This window comes from Amaranthus tricolor, chromosome 4 (genome assembly GCF_026212465.1).
Source record: "Amaranthus tricolor cultivar Red isolate AtriRed21 chromosome 4, ASM2621246v1, whole genome shotgun sequence".
NCBI lineage: Eukaryota > Viridiplantae > Streptophyta > Magnoliopsida > Caryophyllales > Amaranthaceae > Amaranthus > Amaranthus tricolor.
In genome coordinates, this window is record NC_080050.1 from 13309869 (window position 1) to 13330855 (window position 20987).

The 20987-nt window shown below is 33.1% G+C and overlaps 2 protein-coding genes across 5 annotated transcripts; both read left to right on the forward strand.

Annotated features, from left to right (window-relative positions):
• Positions 1 to 365: 365 nt before the first annotated feature.
• On the forward strand, positions 366 to 2999 carry LOC130809842 (serine/threonine-protein phosphatase 7 long form homolog). Of its 3 annotated transcripts, none has more exons than XM_057675675.1 (5): positions 366 to 507; positions 1262 to 1404; positions 1492 to 1579; positions 1655 to 2074; positions 2153 to 2999. In XM_057675675.1, exons 4-5 carry the CDS (start codon positions 1655 to 1657, stop codon positions 2222 to 2224), a joined length of 492 nt encoding a protein of 163 aa, XP_057531658.1. In that variant the 5' UTR covers positions 366 to 507; positions 1262 to 1404; positions 1492 to 1579; the 3' UTR covers positions 2225 to 2999. The 3 variants fall into 3 exon arrangements, with proteins under 3 accessions (XP_057531658.1, XP_057531657.1, XP_057531656.1); XM_057675674.1 differs by having other exon boundaries at positions 436 to 576; XM_057675673.1 differs by lacking the exon at positions 366 to 507 and adding an exon at positions 619 to 752.
• A 1118-nt stretch (positions 3000 to 4117) lies between these two features.
• Positions 4118 to 17487, forward strand: LOC130809843 (CRS2-associated factor 1, mitochondrial). 2 transcript variants are annotated; one of them, XM_057675676.1, is made up of 5 exons: positions 4118 to 4819; positions 5793 to 5920; positions 12766 to 12991; positions 13067 to 13194; positions 16564 to 17487. In XM_057675676.1, the coding sequence occupies exons 1-5, from the start codon at positions 4255 to 4257 to the stop codon at positions 16711 to 16713; spliced, it is 1197 nt and encodes a 398-aa protein (XP_057531659.1). In that variant the 5' UTR covers positions 4118 to 4254; the 3' UTR covers positions 16714 to 17487. The 2 variants fall into 2 exon arrangements, with proteins under 2 accessions (XP_057531659.1, XP_057531660.1); XM_057675677.1 differs by lacking the exon at positions 13067 to 13194 and having other exon boundaries at positions 4119 to 4819.
• The last annotated feature ends 3500 nt before the right edge of the window (positions 17488 to 20987 follow it).

The following is a 20987-nucleotide window of genomic DNA, read 5'->3' on the forward strand; positions in this document are numbered from 1 at the left end:
TATCATTATTAATTAAATAATATTAATGTTAAATAATTAATAACTTAATTAATTAATTAATAATAAATAATAATAAGCTTTCTTCCTCTACTCTCTCTCTTGGTTTTCTCTTTGCAAGAGGCGATTGCCCTCTTCCATCCATGTGTAGGAGGGGTAGACCAGCGAAGGTCAACGTCTCTTCGCGGGAGGGTGACGGTGGTGGTGATTGTTCATCTTTTCCGGCTCGATTTAAAGTCTCTGGTTTGCAATCATCCCAGGTTGTACTGCCTCAAAATTCTCCTTTGCAGGATAGTGATAGTCCTGTGGGCTTGAGTTGAGTGTCAATCTTGAAGGGTAGTGGTTCCGGTTCTGGTACGCCTAGTAGTGGTGGAGTTACTGTTCCATTGAAACAGGGGGAATCGGTGGTTGCTGCGCTTTCAGGTGGAGTCAGTGGGTCTTCTTCTGCCCTAGGCGCTACTGTTTCATTGAAGCAGGTGGCTTCGATGGCTGCTGCTGTCACAACATCGGGTGGGTCTTCTGCTACTGTCCTAGGTTCCATAACTCCTACTGTTTCATTGGTTCCTAATCTGATTTCAGGTACTGTTTCGTCTTCTTCTCCCCGTGTTATTGGCAAAATTAGCAAGAATGATGTGAAAGAGGAAGTTAAATATTGGGAGAATTCTGTGGTATGTTATGTTACTGGTGCTAATCCCACCATTTATGTGACAGTTGGTTTTGTGAGGAGGATTTGGAAAGATTTGGAAATTGATAAGGTAGGTATGGTTAATAGGGGAGTGCTCTTAGTTCGATTTTTACTTAAAGAACATCAATAGAAAGCTTGTGACATGAATGGAATTTTTTTTGATAAGAAGCCATTCATTGTCGAGCCTTGGACTTCATCCATTTCATATGAGAAATCTAGTATACTAAGATTCCTATTTGGGTTAAATTACCTAAACTAAGATGTTAGTATTGGAGAAAATTTGAAAACAATAAGACAAAATATCAAAAAAATGAATCAATTAGTACAACTTTCAACTTTATTCCAAAAATAAGCGTGAAAATCTCAAATCTGTGGTTTGGGGTTGTTCGCAGTTACTAACTGCGAACAGGTTAAAAAAGACAAAATACGAACAGCTATTTGACTTTGTTTGACCTATTCGCAGTTACTAACTGCGAACAACTATATTACATAAATTTTTTCCTAATTTTTGAGTTGTTATTTGTTGTATTTGCATTAGAGATATTAGAATAAGTAATTACAAGTCAATGTATGTTTCAGACGGGATGATTCATTCATATAGGGAGGCCCATTATTCGGACGATTCGACCCGATGGGCAACATGATCAGGAAGATGACGCGGATGATTTTGAACCGGTGTTAGGGTCACAACATCGGCGCGGGATGGATTCTTTAGCAGTAAGGTAGCAACACTCAATTCACTAATCAAATTCATAATTTCACTATTTTATGATACACGAAAATGTTAAACAATGTTTATTTGTTTGCAGCTGGCTTCGCGTATATCTTTCGAGATCCCACTCCCCACATACTCTCGTCTATTAATGAGACGCACTTGATCGACAACGGGACGAGCAGGTTATTAACATTTACTATTTGTATTAGTTATGAATAAATTGTATATATTACTGAGCATATTCATTTCTATTACAGATGACATGGCAGCCTTACACAGCGGCTAAGATGGACGCTCTGTCGCACATATGTACATCGGTTCATGAGATTTGGAGATCGCGTTGTCCACTTATTTGCTTTGACATCGTCGAGCTACATCTCCCGGATCGTGTCATGCGTCAATTCGGTTTGGAGCAGGTCATTCCGCAAGCCTGTGACACCCAACCTCAACTACATGCGATCGATCGGAGGACTGGGGACAAGAACTACCTCGTACGACATAGATCGCATGTAGATGCGTGGAATGACCGAGCATCTAGATTGGTTCGAGGAGATAACTTCACAGGTCATAGCTCTGCTATGTACATGAGTTGGTACAGGCGTATCTCCATATTACGCCTAACGAACACCACATTTGCGCAGCCAGGATCACATTACCATCCGACATCTACGTTACTGGTACGTTTTCTTTCAACACTCATAACATATAGTAATAGTTTTAAGTGACTATTTTAACAATATAATGATAACAAACAGGCTGAGCGCATCCGATCGGTGCTCATACATCGCCAGTTGATGTGGGGTATCGGCTATTATCTCAGAACCTAGGCTCCATTAACACGTCGTTGACCGACGCATTGAGTCAGGCGGGTTATGAGTACCTCATACCGACTCCACCCGTCATTGGCGAGGTAGATGACACATTCCACACTCCTCCACGGAGTTCAGCCCACCGAGGTAACTCTTCTGGAGGATCTAGTTCTCGGTCCATAAGAGGTCGCCGGCGTTCATCTACTCGAGGTCGGTCTTCTAGATCGCCATCGACATCCGGTATTATGTCTCCATTCGTTCCTCCAGCTTCCATCACCACTCCTCCTCCACATCCATCGCCTCCGCAAAGGATCATCACATATCAGCGTGCTAGTCAACGACAAGCTCCTGCTCTTAATGTCATTCCGGAGGTTGACGAGTTCATACCATCATCATCCACCGATGCGCAAAACAAAAGGTGTAATACCCCAGATTTAGCTTGAAAAAGAATTGATAGACTACTCATATCAACAAGGTGCATCTTCTTTTCATGGAACTCATTTGCTAAGAACTCCACAGTTAAGCGTGCTTGGTGTGGAGCAATCTTAGGATGGGTGACCTCCTGGGAAGTTTTCCTGGGTGCGCACGAGTGAGGCTAAAGTGCACTGGAAAGACTTGTGTTGGTTTGTGGGGCTAGTCTATAGTCTTCATGAGTAGTCACTGGTGGTTCGTTGGGCCGGGGTGTTACAAAAGGGGCCGGGGGTTGTAGTTCAACAAACTTTGTACATTCTTATATAATTTGAACTTCTTGTATGACTTTCCATGATTGTAATATATCTTTGCATTATTTTCATAATTAATTTTTTCTAATCAAGCTGGTTCGTAATTAATTATTATGGAACAGATGGTATTGAGCTAGTTTAATGCAGGTTGCGTTCAATATTTAGGGGAAATGAAAAAAAAATTCCAAGTACAAGCAAACCGCCACATGAAGTGGCGGTTTACCGAGGACCAAACCGCCACATGAGATGGCGATTTGCCTTGACCAAACTGCCACTTCATGTGGCGGTTTAGTGCTTAAGGCAAATCGCCATCTCAAGTGGTGGTTTTGTCTGAAAAATTAAAAAAAAACAAATTTCCACGTGGACGGTATTTTGGGAAATACTTTCCCACATAATGCAAAGTGGGAATTATTTTATTTTTTAGCAATATTCTGGGAAAACTTTCAAATATAATTCCCAAAATAAGCACTTTTTGACTTGAACACAGGTTTAGGGTTGTTTGTTGTTACTAACAGCGAACAAAGAAGCTTAGTCAAAAAAGTCAAGATCTTTGTTCGCTGTTAATAACAATGAACAAAGATTTTGACCATTTTTGACCAAGCTTCTTTGTTCGCTGTTATTAACAGCGAACGATTACGAGACTAATTATTTGTCTGTTTCAATTTTAATTGCTATTTTCTTGAACCATGTCAATTTTACAAGGCTTATTTTTAGGCTTTTAATTATTAAAAATAACCCGTAGCTTTTAAATAATAGGAAAGTTAATTTTAAGCCCTTAATTCCATGGTTATCCAATTTTCCAAATTTTTAAGAAATAAAATAGAGAAGTTAATTATATGTTTATATAGCTTTTAATAATTATTTAATTAAAAATCTAATATTAACCTTCCTATTTTATTTCCTAAAAATTTGGGAAAGTTGATAATCATGGATTAAAGCCTAAAATTAACTTTCCTATTATTTTAATTATTAAAAGCTTAAAAATAAGTCTCGCAAAATTAATATGGCCCAAGAAAATAGCAATTACAATTAAATCAAGCAAGTAATTAGTCTTATAATTATTCATTATTACTGACAGCAAACAAAAAAACTTGGTAAAAAATAATGGGGATCTTTATTCACTGTCGAACCACATTAAACCTATGCTCTAGCAAAAATCGGTTATTTTGAGAATTTTATATGGTATTTGCTTATTCAGTTATTCTTTCCGGTTGAAAATTTTCCCAAGAGTTGCTGATGTTGGAATTAGACATGCCAGCCCAATTTAATGCTTCGCTTCCATCTTTCAGTTCCTCCTAGTTTGGAGTACCATGTCCATAACCAACTATGATAGTCTCTCTCATTCACCGCCAAAACCTCCATTATCGGACTTTTACGCTCTATTCTCTTCATCACCATTTTTCCACTTCATCAAAGCTCCACTCAAAGTACACATTCACTCCCCCAAAATCTCTTCAACCTCAAAACCCTAATCCTAACCCTCAATACTCACCGAATAGCCATTCCGCTAACAAAATCCGTAAAAAGCCCCTTTACCGACCCCCTTCATCACTAGAAGCCGTCGACAAACCTTTGCAATCAAAATTGCCCTTCGACTTCCGGCACAGTTATACAGAGAGTAACCCATCAGTGAGACCGATTGGGCTACGAGGACCCAAATATTCCCCTTTTGGGCCGGGTCGTCTTTCCCGGGAATGGACTGGTGTTTGTGCTCCGGTTAAAAGCCTGAAAGTGAAGACCGTTGATGGTGAAGTTGACGATGATACGAAATTGGCGGAAAGAAGAAGAATTATTAGAGAGAAACTTCAAGGAGCACCATTAACGGATGCTGAAAGGAAGATTTTAGTGGATAATTGTCAAAGGTCGAAAACTAAGAGACAAATTAATCTGGGTAATTTCTTGCTTGCATTTAAGGTATTCGATAAAATGCATAGCTGAAATATGATGTTTTTTGGGGCCTTAGACTGCACCCATTTTTTCTTGTTTGGGCTTATGTGAGAATGAAGGTTGTTTTAGTTATTTTAGTGGATTGACTTAATTTTGGATGGTGGCTTGATTCTAGTATTTTATAATACTGATTTAAGTTTATGAATTGCTGAAACTGAATTCTGCACTTCTGCTTCAATTGATTTGTGTGATGATTGATAAACTGAAATTTTTTATATATATAGTTATCATTCAATAAGCCATTGTGTTCCTACTTCCTTGTCTTAATCATTTGGGCTTTTGGGTTGAGCTGAATATATACTGTTATAATGATCATAGGGTGAGAATCGGGTCTTGTCTTAGTTGGAGCAAATTATCACTTTCCTTAGGTAAGGTCATGGGTTCGATTCTCACCTTGCCCTCCCCTTCCCTTAGCCTAGCCTGTAATAAAAAAAGGTATGATCATAAAGCTAAATGTTGCTATGCTTTTGATTATATCTTATCAACAATTGAATCTGGTTACAATGTTATCTCATTTTTTATGTTGAGTTTGCATATTGTACTACTTTTTTTTGTGGATTACCGGTAGATTGAGGGAAGGGGAAGGCTAGGTGAGATTCGATCCCAGGACGTTGCATGACAAAATTTCACACTTGCTCCAACTGAAACAAGATAGTCTATATTTTACTATTTTATAGAGCTAGATGTTGTCAACAATCTGAATTAATCTTCTTTTCTTTCTTGTGAGGTTTCTAGAAGCTTTGTTTTTCCTTTGATTCCATTTGTGGAGGATGTTTCAAGACATTCTCTAATCTGACATTTAGTACACTGGAACAACTTATCATTATACATTAAACCAATGCTTTGACATAGTTTTCGATCCCATAAGAGAGAATGGGCAAAGTAGAGCATCACAATTGATGGTGTAATTTTTCCAGGGAGAGATGGTTTAACTCATAATATGTTGAATGATATTCACAACCATTGGAAGCATGATGAGGCAATCAGGATTAAATGTATGGGTATTCCAACTATTGACATGAATAATGTCTGCTCCCAAATTGAGGTACGTGTCTGTGTGATATATCACCATAATATATATTGGTTTTTTTTGCTTTATTGTGAAGGTGTGTGTGCTTTTGAAATGGTCTGATGGGTGATTGTGAAACACAATGTATTGAGATTTGAGAACCTCATTGGTGAACCAAATCTGGTGATATGGGAGGGTTGGTTAATATTGGATAATAGTTTAGAAGCCCGTGAGTTTAGTATAGACATATATAAATAAAATTTTCAAAGAATATTGCAAGAATAAAAATACTCTTTTGTTTAGGAAAAGTAAGTAAATACTATATTTTTAGTTAAATAATTACTTTAGATAACAATATAATTTACTTGCTAAAATATTTAATCTAATTTAGCTCTTAAATTTTACTAAAAAATATTTTTGATGGTCCTCCAAAATTCAATTAAATAAAATAAACTAACTATTCATGAATGAATTGAGTTTATTTTGAGTCGATTCAAACTAATTTATTTGTTTTAATTTTAACTTAATTCAAACAACATTTAATAATTTAAATAAATATATTTTTTTTAAAAAATTTGTTACTTACGCCTAAATTTTTTTTTAATAATTAATCTCTTAAAAATTCTTATTTTGGTATAAAGAATTAATATAATGAAATCTTTTAAATACTTATCGTACTTAATTTTAAATTTTTTAGGAAAATAAATTTTCACGCTATGAATTATAACTTTATGAAATAAATACATTTGGCAAGGCTCTAAAAAGTTGTCATTTGCTATTTTCCAGCTCTTTTTATTAATATATTCATGATTATGATGATTATTTAAATCAATATATTTTCAAAAATAATTTCTTAAATATTTTTTTAAAAACAATTAATCTCTTTAAGATTCTTATTTAGATATGAAAAATTAATGTAAAATATTTTTTAAATACTTACTTAATTTAACTTTAAATTCATTTATGAAAATAAATTATTGACATGCACACAATCAATAATAATCCTATTAAATTAATATTTCTATATTTGGAAAAACTCTAAGAAATCGCCATGTATTATTTTCCAGTTCTTTTATTAGTATTTATGATTATGATTGTTTTGTTAGACATTGGACATAATTGGGTTGGGAGCTATAAGTTTTCTAGTTTGAGATTCCAAACACAGTAATTAAGAGTTTATATGACTAATAAAAAATGGTTATATGGATGCTTATGCCATACGATGAAGCTAACAAGTAGGAATGAATACGGTACAATATGGTCTGGTTTGACATTTACAATTACTAGACTGGAAATAATTTCGGTGACCAAACGACGTTTTAAAAGGGTTTGGCTGGTGCGATTTTTTGATTTTAAGCTTTTCAAAGCACTTATTATGATTTTAATTATATACTTGTCTGTTCCAAAATGTTTGGGAATATCACAAATGTCATGCAAATTCTCTATTCAATCACCATCACACAAAGAATACAATTTCACAAATTGGGAATGAACTTTTGTTTAGATAAATGTTAATTGGTCGAGTTTGATTACAATTTGCGGTTTGATCGAGTTTGATTTACGGTTTTGACCAAACGTTTTGTGCAAGATACTCACTAGAGGAATTTTAACAATTTTCGTGTTTTGAACATACAACCTTGGTTAAACTTGGAACATGGAAGTTGTGAACAAACAACACCACCAAAATGAGCCATGGGGTTAGGTGATGAATTTGACTCCTTCTACTTTAACATAACTACTATACAAGATGTAAAACTCATGGATTTTGAGATTCCTTTTACTTCTTCCTTACTCCTTGAATCACCTTTAGGGGCAAATCTATGTGGATGCCTGGGGTTGCCAAAGCAACCCCATCAAAAATTTAAAAAATTCTGTGATAAGTACGTTTTACTTATCAAAGTAAGCGAACAATAGTTTATACAATGTATTGACTCTAGTGCATACACCTTAAATGCATGCATCGTGAAGATTTTTCAAAACAATACATGATAATATGATATTATACTCCGTCCAGGCTAATTCAGATAAATTGTCCCTTTTGATTCGTCTAAATGTAAATTTTATTAAAATCAGTTTTTTTTTTATAATTTTCAGTTATGCACAATTAGAGATGTGTAACATTAAATTAGTGCATTGGATAAAGTGTAAAAAACTAAATGAGACAATTAGTGTGACTTAGAGTGAATATAAAATAAAAACATAATAAGTTTATTTCAGTAAAAAAAAACCTAGAAAAAACCTAAAAATTGAGCTTTTGTGAGTTAGTCGACAAAACAATTAAGTGCTCAATTTTGTTAGAATCTAGATGCGTTCTTTATTTTCATATACGATAACGGCTAACGAGTTAGGGGAGTTTTACTTTTTTTTTTTTTTTTTTTGCGTTTTGTATATGCATCATTCTATCTCATGATCTATCAATGTAATGCAAAAATTAAATTTTAATTTTTATCGTGCTTTAATTTTAAAATACATATTTAAAAATATTTTGCAACCCCATTTCTAAAATCTTGGGTCTGTCCCGAATTACCATTGTTTATTGAGAAGAGAGAAAGAGACTCAAAATATAAACTTAAGATAGTTTTCTAAAGAGTGGTGATGCTTCCATGAATTAGACTCTCCCAGTAGTCTTGGCCTTTTGTTATAGATCGAGGAGTCGCTAGTTGAGTCCTATGTTAATGAAAAATAACAAGAGGTTGTATCAATATAATGACCAAAATGCCCAACTAAAGTGTTTTAAGCATACTTCAAGCATCAAAGCTTAATACTATGTAAAGTAATTTTTATGATGCCTTTATTTTTAGCAATTAGAGGAAAGTAGAGATTAGGGAGGGTTTGTAAGAGAAGAAGATTAAATTAATAGAATGATTGTGTTTGTTGTTGTATGAAATGGTGAATACAATTAGGGCCAGGAAATAAAATCTTAGGGGTCGGAAATATATAAAATAAAATTGCTACAAATAAAATTTATTTGATAAGTTTAATACTAGTTGATCCTATCATTGTCATTCAATATATACATACCGAATATATTTGAATTGCACCCTAGGTATTTTCAATCTTGCAAAACTATTATTTAAAGTGTCTAAATTGTAATTTTCCACAACCACCTTTCCAATGTACACGTCATTATGTACTAAAATATCATTCAGAAAATCGTCCTCCTTTATGCTTCTAATGATAGTGTTTACAATGTTTATTGCTGAACATGCACTCACATAGGAATCAACACAAGATGAACCAATCTATCAACGAGGGGATATGCATTAGCTTTCCTAGTGTCTACCAATACCTCACTAAGTTGGGATAAGCTAAATAGTTGTAGCTTAAGAGTGTGTCAATATCTACTTGAAAATGTTCCAACTCAAAAAGAAGTCGATATTTCTCTTGAGTAGAGAAATCATCAGAATAATGTTTCTCAACAAGAAGGAAAATCTTTTCATTTTAAAGGACTTGAATGAATCCTTAGTGTCCAATGTTGAACTAAGCTAAAGTAGATCAATCATTGTTCATCAAGACTAGTATTGATTTCTTGTAATTGGGAATTAAATGCAGCACTAAACAAATCAAATGGACATTTATCAATACGATTGAAAAGAGCGTTTATGACTTTCATGGTTAGAAAGAGGATGATTATTATAAACTAGTATACAAATTCGTGAAATGCATGGATTTATGAGTATGAAATATATAAATATATAACTTCAAAGAATAATGCAATTTTATGTTATCTTGATTAAATTTATTGAATACATGATTTCTTTAAAGTAAAAATTAAATACTTATTTTTTTAAAAATTATTAATTATATACATCACTTTTCATTCAATTAAATATATTAAATTCTATGATGGATATATAAAATTGCTATAATAAATAAATTATAAATACTTTACCTAATTTAGCTCCAACCTTAAAACAATCTGATTTTAAATTAAGTTAATATTTAACTATTATTCACTAATATAATTCCATTTGTTAAGGCTCTCTAAGAATGACATTTGTCATTTTCTAGCATTTTTATTAGTATGTACGATTGGTTGGGAAGTTTGAAGTATTATACGTTCCAAACTATTTTTATAACGCTCATTATTATAATACTGATATATTTGGTTATGCAAGGCGTGATATCTTCAAGAGAAATGCTAATCTATCTACAAGAGGATATGCATTAGCTTTCCTAGTGTCTAGTGTCTACCAATACCTCACTAAATTGGGATGAGCTAAATAGTTGTTGTAGCTTAGAATTGCGTCGAATATATGCTCGAAAATGTTCCAACTTAATTTGAAGTCGATTTTTCTATGGAGTAGAGAAATCAACAGAATAATGTTTCTCAACAAGAAGGCAAAGTTTTCATTTAGTTGGACTTGAATGAGTCCTTAGAATCCAATGTTGAACTAACTAAAAGTAGACCAATCATTTGTTCATCAAAACTGGTATTGATTTCTTGTCATTGGTAATTAACTTGTATACAAATTAACTAATCAACTTGATATTTATCATGAGGATTGAAAATAATGTTAATGACTTCCATGGTTAGAGAGAGGATATTTATTATAAGGGAAATTCCACATGGTAGCAATGTGTTTTGAAGAAATGTGAGTTGATGGCAACTTTTTAACTTTTTTCTACATGGTAGCAACTAGATTATTAGTAGACATAGCCTTTTGTGCCTAAAATTTGGTATTTAACTGTTAAGTGCGGTAGATAACTTTATATAATAAACTATTTTGCCCTTACTAAGGGTTGGAAAGCAAAATTTATCTTCTCCAAACAACACTTCGTCATTGTTAGTAAACTTCATCCTCTCAAACACTTCACCATGCCTCAATCCTCTTAAACCCCAAATTTCATGCATCTTATCTCTAGTCTTGAAGTTTGATGGTCTTGATCTTCCCACTTCCTTTTAACTCTTTCTTCTAAGTATACCAAGCTTCTTAAAATGAACTTGCAGTAACTATTCTTTGAAAAATAGTATTTATTTCGACTTTCTAAAGGATCTGCAAAGCATGTTGGGCTTTGATGGAGTTGCCTATTTGGACATTGTTCTATCATTAATCCGAGAAACTGCGGTTTTAGCCTTCAGACCGTTTCTACTATTTTCCATTAATCTCTGGCTCTTAAACTACTCTTCATTTTGAAACACCAAAAATCATAATTTTTTTTCATTGAACATGGGAATCATGTTATGGTCGAAGAACCATGTACTCGGTGTTTTTTGTGGATATATGCGGAGTTGATGCCTAGGACTTATAGATCTTGATACCAATTGTTGGAGGAAAGTAGATATTAGAGTGAGTTTGTAAGAAAAGAAGATAAAAGTAATATAATGACTGTGTTTGTTGTTGTTCAAAGTGGTGAATACAAGATTCCTTTATACAAGGGTTGGAAATATGTCAACTAATAATTGTAACTATTAAAGAGTTCCAACTTTTGGTGTTTTACCTAACCATAACCACTAACTATTCATATACCTTTAGTTATTGTAAACTTAATGCATGAACTTATTAATTAAGCATATAAGAAGTCTTCAACTATTTTAAATGTCTCATTAACTGACATCCCCAATCCTTCAATACTTATAGAACTTGCTGACATAACAAACTAGGGAATATTTTCTTAACCAACATTACTATACTAATAATCCTTTTCCCGAAGCTGCTTCTTGTTGTCTTTACGTAACTAAGTTGTGATAACTTATCTTGCTAATCGTAGGCCCAGGCCATTCATAACATTTTTAGCCTTCAAATCCATCCATCAGTAATGACGCTGAAAAGTCTTTAATTTTCTTTTGACTTCCTTTGTTCCTTTCTTCTCCATTGTGGAGTTGTTTTTACCATTGCATCTTGCATAGACCTGGGAAAACGGTCGGTCGGTCGGGTTTTGGGTCGGATCAATTTCGGTCGGGTCATTTTCGGGTCGGGTCATTTTCGGGTCGGGTCAGTTTCAGGTCGGATCACTTTGGGTTTCGGGTAGGTTCGGATTGACCCAACGGGTTACCATAAAACATTAGAATATCCAATCGACTAATTCAACATAAAAAAAAATCATTAAAATGTCTAAAAAAATCATTAGAGAAATTACATGTACGATTTTCAAAAAATAGTTGGTATGTCAGGTTCATTTAAGTGCAAGAAAAATAGGGGAATTAATACTTATTTTGAAAGACTTGTAAGATACGCGCTTTATAAAAGTTATTTTGTTTATTATAATTGTAATGTTAGATAAAAATGACGTTAAAATTATCTTCACAATTTTCATGTTGGAAAGATATACAACTAACTAAGTACTTATTTCGTCTTATAAGATACGCCGTTTTATAATTTAGGGTAGCGACATTCGTTTTTTGAAAAGCTCATTCAAACGTGCGAAACGTTCGTATAAATTATATTGATTTGCTTACTGAAATGTAGAAGAATTAAAAACTCATTTGACTGATTTAACAAGATACATGTATTCAATTAAGATGATTATAACGTCCTGTTTTTAAAGAAAAATAATTACGATGGCTAAAAAGACGTTAAATACGTGTTTTTGGAGATCTATTGATGAGTTTTAGGGTTCAAGTGATATACTCAATATGTTGAGATACTTTGAAAACTAAAATTTTATTTGAAATGAATTCTAACATTGAAATTACTCTAAAAATTGATATTAAATCTGTCAAAACGGGTCGGTTTTCGGTCGGTTTCCGGTCGGGTCATTTTCGGTCGGGTAATTATCGGGTCGGTCATGTTTCGGATTAAGTCGCTTTCGGGTCGGTCGGGTTCGGGTTTTGTCGGGTCGGGTCCCGGGTTCATTTTCGGGTCGGATCAAATTTTCCCGGGTCTAATCTTGCACCTTGCTATACTAGAACTATTAACACCTCTTTTGGTATGTTGTAGGATAAGACATATGGCAAGATCATACACAGGCAAGGTCGTCTTCTTGTTCTGTACAGAGGCAGGAAATATAAACCCAAGAAGCGACCTATGATTCCATTAATGCTTTGGAAACCCCAAGAGCCTGTGTATCCAAAGCTAATCAAAACTACAGTTGAGGGATTAAGCATTGAAGAGACGAAGGGAATCAGAAAAAGAGGGTTAGCTATTCCTGCATTGACTAAACTTGGTAATTTTTATTCCGTTGAATCTGTAGCCTCTGCTATTTCCCTGACTATTCTAATCCCTGGAATGGAAAAAGCAGGTCGAAATGGATACTATGGTAACCTTGTATCCATGGTTCGAGATGCTTTTCTTGTGGGGGAACTGGTTCGGATAGACTGTACTGGCCTCGACAAAAGTGATCATAAGAAAATAACCGTCAAGCTTAGGGTAATTTCCATTTGCATGGTCACTTTTTCAAATTGTGTTTGATGAACTTTGTATATTTCTTCCAGCTAAGGTGATGATCTGTGGAAATTCAGCTAGATTTCAGTGTTACAACCAATCTATCCTAATTAATAACATCTACACTTAATGTTAATCCCACTGTAGGACAGCGTTTCATTTAATATTCCTCAAGGTGTATTTTTTAATTGACTCTGAAGGAAAGAGAGAATTGCTTAGGATGCTGAAAGATCCACTGTGCAGTTCATATTTTGCAAGAAAGGAACAAGATCCTTAGAGATGTAGGATTGTTGGATTTGCTCCAATTGCAAAGGGTGAACTAAAATTTTGCACGTTAGTTGGAACTTGGAAAATCTCCTTGGGAAAGGGTAAGAAGAAAATGGGTAAAGTTTTTCGAGGTTCAAACTATAGGCAAACAGGAATTGTTAAAACCAGTCAATACCATTAGTGTAAAACCAAGGAGGAGTTTTCTGACAGTTAGATTAGTGATGAGGATATTATTCATAGGTATTAATACCTCGTTTGAAGTTTCAACCTCATTTAGGACTCTTTACACTGTAGTTTGTTTTATCCATTGATAACATGATTTCGTGACTTATTTATTTGTGAGATGGTTCCCTCTGGTTACCTGTGTTTGAAGTTGCCTCAAGATCACACTCATTGCAATTATTTCAAGGGGAAAGGAAGACAAACAATAAATTAATGGATAAGGATGCATCTGTAGATGTGGAATCGAGTAATTGACTCAATTGAGGAATTAGAAAATAGTTTATTAGCTTTGCTCTCTAACATATTATGTAATCTTATTTCTTATGATACAGTTGCTTCCTATTTTAATAGACAAGTATGATAAGGAAACTAAGAATACAGTCATACGCAAGACAGACTATATGGTGAAGTGGTTTACTAATGATATGTAATTAGTACAAACTACAAAGGATGGTACTTTCATAATTTGAAACAACAATTAGGAGTCATCGATTGGTGCTTTGTTTATGAAACTGCCTGAAGATGGACTGGAGTCTGATCTCGTTATGAATAACTAGTTAATTTCAATAGCTTGCCTATTAAAGGAACTTGTCGCTGAGTTATCCATTCCTGGGATCTTTATACCAATACCTGTAAACAATTGTTTCAAATCTCTCGTTTACATCTTATCTGAGGAAAAACATGTATACATTAGCATCTTATATGCACAATAGCCTTTAAAAAACCTTGTCTGCTTTTCTGATGGAAATCCAATCAACTTATTCCTTTTCGACGTCCTTTGATCAGAAATTGTTCCAATGTTGGACATATGGTTGAGCGGCTGAAGATTTCCCAATCACTATAGAAAAATAGGGTAATCTGGCCTATAGCGGTCCAACATATTGTCAGGGAACATATATGTGATTTGGTGCTTGTGGTGTCATTTTTTCCTTTCAATGAATATATTTCCTCATTTTCATTCTAAGAGACTTCTAAGTGAGACTGGCTGGGATATCTTTTTTGTGCGACCTATTTTATGTTGAGTAATGTTTTAAAAGGAAAGTGAAGAAACATAATAATGGAAACCGGAAATTTTGTGTGCTATGATATCTCCCTCTAATGGGATCAAATTTCAGTGCAATTTGCTTGTGGTAAATGTATCACATTGTTTGGGAAAAGCTTTGATTTAAAAGTTGATTGCTTAATTTATGTATTCCTCTAGATTTATATACTTTCATAGTATTAATGCCTTCTAATAATTTATCTCTAATTGTTTGTTTAACAACATGATTTGTGCAAGGATTCAAACTATTATATAAGATTTTGTTTTGAAGAGAATTTCAGAGATAAGTGATTATGAGTCAAGAAAAATGCTTTTGCTCTTGTCCTTCTTGTCCTTGGAAGCATGGTTGTGGATATCAGAACTGATGGATCAATTATTTACAATTGGAAAACCATGTTGTTATTTAATTTGCGACTGAAACGAACGAAATTTTTTGAAATGATGCTATGGATTGGATTAGTAAATAATACAGGTTTAGAACTTAGAAGTGCATGCTAAGATAGGATAAAACAGGAAATAATTAATGTTTAACAATGGCAAAGCCATACTTGTGAGTATCATCATTTGCATTATTATGGATTTGAAAGAGTTAGACATGAAGCTTATCTTTTTCTTGAATGAGTTCATTTTTAGCAAGAACATCATTCCAATGGCCGTTTAAGATATACATATTATTTGAACACCACTGTGTCAAGTTCAATGATATTACTTCAAGTCTCTTATAGCGTGGGAGCTGCAGAATCACTTTAACAGAAATATTTTTACGCACAACACTTTTAAGGTCAAGTAGACATTATTATATGGGAATTGAAAAACGTGCTTAGTGCGTCTGCAACTTAGTTTTGAAAACTCTTTTACTTAACAAACTTCCAATCCCTACCATTTAATTTACAAATCTTTTCTTTGAATATGTTTGGTAGCACAACTTGTATTGTGATGGTGATAGATGAGCTTTTAATCTCTTAGGATTAGAATTAAGATTTGAGGTACTTGTTTCTTCGTCGTCTACACCGGTTACATTGTTGAAATCTTTATATTAACTGGACTTCTCGTCATCAACTTGTCAACAAAGAGAATTGATGAAGAGAAGTCCATTATATTTAAAGATTTCAAGTACAATTTTAATGGTGACGAAGAAGCAAGTACACCAAATCCTAATCCTAATCTTACGAGATTAAAAGTTGTTCTTCCACCATCATCACACTTAACTAGACATATTCAAATAAAAGTTGTTCTTTCACCATCATCACATTTAACTAGACATATTCAAAGAAAAGATTTATGAATTGAAAGGTTGGGATCGGAAGTTTGCTATGTAAAAAACATTTTTCAAAACTGATTTACTGACGCATTAAGCACGTTTTTCAATTCGCATACAACAAGGTTTACTTGTGGGTATGCATGTTTATGTTGAAGTGATTTTGCAGCTCCCAACACTATGATATACTTGAAGTAATATCATTGAACTTGACACTGTGGAGTTGAAATAATATGCGTTAAAAGGCCAATGAAATGATGGATGAGCTTCATGTCTAATTCTTTCAAATACATAATAATGCTGATAATGTTACTCACAAATATGGCTTTGCCATTGCTGAACATTAATTATTTGCTATTTTATCCCATCTCACAAGTATACTTTGCCTTTGTTAAACATTAATTATTTCCCAAATATATAGCGTTATTCCCATGAAAAATTGAGATGCGATTTTGTTTACTACTTTTCACACATTATTATGTTTCATCTACATTATGATGCTGCAAGTATTTTTTTTACGTGCTGTTTTTCTATCTACGGATCGATTCACTTGAATTGTTATCAGGACTTGGTACCATGTATTCCTGTGACATTGGCAAAGGAACAAATTGTAATATGGAGAGGATCAAGCTATCAACCTACAAAAGAAGAGCTTTGTCTTACAGAGCGGGAGCCTTTTGAGCAAACCATTGATAATATGATTTGGGATAATTGAAGTCATGCGATGTTAACAATTCGTTAGAGGCTCCAAGGGCAATCCGAGGGGCCCTGACTTCTTTTAACTGCATCATGACCATGATATATCCAAAAATGTGTCCATATTAGTTCCAAATTACCCATATTTATCCCTAAGATACAAAAATCTGTCAAAGAGACTTGATTTCACCTCAAGTACCCAAGTCGAATCCTTTACACTTCATTTCATGCTGAAATCCCGAAAACAGTTCACAAGATAGCTAGCTACACGCTGGAATACATACCCGAGTCCAACTAACATAACGTTCCATGTAAAGAAAGGCTTTATTAATGTGTTGAATTGGCAGATCTCAAGAAATGTGGGAGCAGTCATTAGATCCAGTGATTCAGCATTGGTGGTATTTTCTTAATCTGACCTTCCAGCTACAGCATGTGATTCCATTCAGATCTAATGTCAGGTTGGATCTGCTTCTTAATTATTCTAATCTTTATGTAAAAGAAGAAAGGCTTCCTTCCCCCTTTTCTGTTTCGCGTTTAAGAAAGGATGGCAGTCTGGTAATTCCCCAACTTGCACAAACTTATTTTTGTATTTATTTTTGTTTTTTTTAAGTTAATTCCCCAATTTGCATTAATCTGCCATGTGGCCTTCTCCATGTATCTTGAACTTTTAGGTTAGAAAGAGATAAGGAGGATAGATAGCCCTAGTTCTGGTTCTGATAGTTTCTACATCAGATTTTCTGTATTATGAAGTGTATATTTTATTTTCCCAAATGAAGAGTTGTCCTTCTCGATCTATATTCATGTTCATGTTTGTGTAACGTGTTGAATAGGTGTCTAATTTGGCTATTTTATGAACAAAAGTGATAGTTCAAACTAAATTGAAGTCTGTTCATTTTCGAGTGTCAAGGATCTAACACAGACATTTATGTCCCGTTTGATTGTCAGTGTTAATGATATAAATTGTTGGTCTAATTTTGGAAAAATTGAAAAAAAAGCTAATAATTAAAAAAAATTTAAAAATAAGCTTTGGAAAATTTAATTCCTAAAATATTTGTTTCCATGCCGAAGTTGAGGTTGGGTATGTATGCTCTTACTAAAAGAGAATAAAGAAACTGGTTAAAAAAAGTCAAAACTCTTTGTTTGCTGTTAGCAATAGCAAATAAAAGAGAAGGTCACAAAGTTAGAAGGGACAGAAAAATGAAAAACATGTTTGTTTACTGTTATAACAAGTTAACAACGAACAAACTTTGTTTATGTTTTTTGTCCATTGCAGCAGTATGACATTGTCTCCTTTTGTTCGCTGTTAGTACTGCGAACAAGGAACTTTGGCTTTTCTTTTTTTGTTCATTGTTAGTAAGCGTATAAACTTGACTTTAAGCTCGGATATGAAGATGCTTATTGAGGGAATTAAATTTTTTGAAGTTTAATTTGGGAAATTTTTTCTATAATACACTTATTCTTTTTTATTTTTCTAATTTTAGTAGGAAAATCTCTTTATAAATTTAATTTTGTGTTTGTTTTGCTTTAATCATATGATTTAACCACAAAATTTATTCTAATATATTATCATTTGGAGAGTTGTTGATAGTGAACTTGTAATGGAAAAATATGAAAAAGAACTTTTTTTACTCCATTATTAAAGGTATATCACTATGAAAATGACATAATACATTTTATAGAAATTCGGAGAATAGATTATTCAGAATCAACAATCAAACAAGCCGTTAAAGTGATTAAGCAAACAACTTCAAGTAATTGAAATAGAGGTGTTCATCCGGGTCATCAGACTGATTTTGAATTAAGTGTTTTGTGTCGATTTGAAATTAGATTTTGTTTTCATATTGTATTTTACATAATTTTGAATCATTTTTAAAGTCGCGTTAAATCAAGTTTGGTTATTAGATCAAGGAAATTTCAGGTCATAAGATCTATTTTGAATACATTTTTACTCACGATTAAGGGGAGCGGATTTCATCATATCAAAATGCTCTTACATAGAAAGTTGATGTTGATGTTGATGTGATGCGATTTTTGTATCAAAAATTATGATTCATATAGTCATTGTTTCTTCCCTATCAAAGAGACAAAAGGACAGTTGTGCTAAGTTTATACCAGAATTTGCACGGTACTGATTGATTCTGGATAATTTCTGATTATTTGGTTGACTTTGTAAAGTATGCCGTGTGAGGCCTTCACTTTATTTTTTCTAAAATTGATTTGTAAACTTTGTAATTCATGTTTGTGATTCTTAATTTGGCCGATTTTGATTATCACGAGTCATGCCTCCACAAAAACTTGGACGAGACTATTGCAAGTGAACACGAAATATGGGCGCACATGTAATAATATTTTAATTTTCTGTATATTTTATCAATTTTGACCTTAAAGATATCTAATGGTATTAATTTTGAAAATTGATACATTTAAGGTCAAAATTTACACCTTTTAAGATTCAAATTGAAAAGTGCCCAGAAAAAAATACGTAGTTTGTTACACGTGCAAATTGAACCGGACCAAATTAATGATCTCATTATAAGACCGTTTTGTCCGAGACTAGCTGATTGCCATGACTATATTTTACAATTTCACATAGCCACATGTTTGTAGCTTTGTTTTTTTCTTGAGTGTCTAATTGGAAAAGAGCCAAGTTGCCCAATCAAATAAAACTTGTTTTACATTACTTTTCTTAACTTTTTTTATTAAAATTTTTTATTTTAACTTGTATTCTTTTTTTAAGTTTCGTCTATATATTAAATTAATCTTTTTATTCTATCCACTTATTTTTCAACAATATTTTTTTTTGTTTTTTTTATTTCTCCACCAAATTTATGACGCAAATTTGATGGTTTGAAAGATGTCATATGAACTGTGCGCAATATGCACAGTAGAGGAATGCTAAGATTCCAAGACAAATTGCAAAACAACAATACAAAATTCGAACTCTTTCATAATCTTTGCAACAAAAATTAATTCACAAATTCTTGTAAGAGACCGTTTCAAAAGATCATTTTAAATTGGACCGTCCCATTATATTTTTTTTCAAATATTATAAGTAGGTGTTAAGAATAATATAAGTAGACATTTAAGATATTGAAAATAGGCATTAAGAATACGGTAAGTAGACATTAAGGATAACGTAAGTAGACATTAAGAACACAGTAAGTAAGCATTAATCTTTAATGGGTTGGGCTTAAGATACGTCTCTCAAAGAGATGTTCTTTTAAGAGACTAGCTGAAATTAATTGAAAAAATTATTCTGAATAATCCATAAGGATGGCAATTTAGTTCGAATATGCCTCTGATTCAATCCGATCGGACCAATAACTAATCTGAATCCAAGAAAAATATATTTGATTCTGAATCCCATTATATAGTTCGAGATTGATTCAGAGACGGATCGGACTTGAACCCCATAAAAAATTTCATACTTCGAGACCTGACATCTGACTCCGAATTTGAATGTAAGCCATTTTTTTATCTTGAATAAAGTTGAACTTCATATTAAAAATAAAATGAAAATAAATTTATTTAAACCAAATTTAAAAATAAGTTTTCTTAAACACATGAAATCAGACATTCTCAAATTTCAAGTCTAAATACATGACATTCAAATTCAAAATTTAAGTTTTTAATACTTAAAAGATAAAATTTTTGAAATTGAATTGTGCATTTCATTGGTATTTGGATTTTAAACCTTGAATAGTTGAATTTTTAAACGGTTGAGATGCTTGAGAAAGAGTAGAAGACTAAGACTCTTATATCTCTTACTTTTTATGAGTCATACTCAATAAATTAAAGGCATTGTTATATATAGCCATCATTTTCATTTTATCGTCACTCCTTTCTTAATAAAATTACGAATTTATCTCTGGACTTAAAACTTGTTTAACAAATGTAAATCGCACTTAATAACACTATAATCACTTTAAAAACATTAAATTTAAAGTTTAAATGTAATCTCGAACATTTTTATCGCGACCCTATATATATTGAATTTTCAGACGCGCCCTTGTATGATATACGATTTCAAACACGGTACTATCTCTCTAAAAACTCTATAATCATTCTTCGATTTTAATTAAGCTGTTAGTTGGAATCGATTAACTATGGCTAACGAAAGCGACTATGAATCGGATCCGGTACGTATTTTAATCGATTCGAACCGGTGTATTTTTTTTTAAAAAAAAAGGAAGTCGCAAAAACTGGGCGACTGAACCGTGGTCCACTCGCACGATTTGTGCGACTCCACCGTGGTCTGCTCGCGGTTTTTGTGCAACTATTTTTTTTTTCTAT